This window comes from Bison bison, unplaced genomic scaffold (assembly GCF_000754665.1).
Source record: "Bison bison bison isolate TAMUID 2011002044 unplaced genomic scaffold, Bison_UMD1.0 scf7180017864378, whole genome shotgun sequence".
Taxonomy (NCBI): Eukaryota; Metazoa; Chordata; class Mammalia; order Artiodactyla; family Bovidae; genus Bison; species Bison bison.
The window spans coordinates 7,210,148-7,210,641 of NW_011494950.1; the positions used below are offsets into that span (position 1 = coordinate 7,210,148).

The window sequence follows — 494 nt, forward strand, 5'->3', positions numbered from 1 at the left end:
GCTGGAGCCCCAGGGGCAGCCATCTCGCTATTGACTAGCATCCGGGAGCTGTGCGGAGAAGCGACGCTTGTCTCAGGGGTGGCTGCCGGAGCCTGGGCAGCAGATGTCATGGGCTGGGTATCGCCTCCTGACGCCTGGTGTGTGGCCACCGGGTGGTGGTTAGTGACCACCTGATTGTAGGTGGCACGGGCAGCAGTGGCAGCGGCCCGAGCAGCTTGGTTAGAGGCGGCGGCCCGGGCTACGTTGGCAGCACGGGCAGCCGTCTCATTGGCAAGTGTTTCTGGATCCATCCGAAATGCCTCCAGCAGAGTTCTGGCCAGCACTGGGTTTTCCAGTTCCCAGGGCTCATTCTGCAAGACCAGGGAGGGGAAGGGAGGGCAGGGCAGAGCAGGGGAGGAGAGGGGAGGGGAGGGCAGGGGCAGGGGCAGGGGCATGGCAGGGGAGGGGAAGGCAGATAGCTCTACACAGATAGCTCCCCTTGTGTTGGCCAGCCT

General features: G+C 64.6%; 1 protein-coding gene across 1 annotated transcript in view; it reads right to left on the reverse strand.

Moving 5' to 3' along the window:
• Positions 1–494, reverse strand: part of LOC105001083 (melanoma-associated antigen D4) — a gene marked incomplete at its 3' end in the record, with an annotated part of 7,303 nt that overhangs the window by 5,149 nt on the left and 1,660 nt on the right. The window contains exon 3 of the mRNA XM_010857200.1: positions 3–350. Coding sequence (XP_010855502.1) covers positions 3–350 — 348 coding nt within the window. The remainder of the gene's footprint in view (positions 1–2; positions 351–494) is intronic.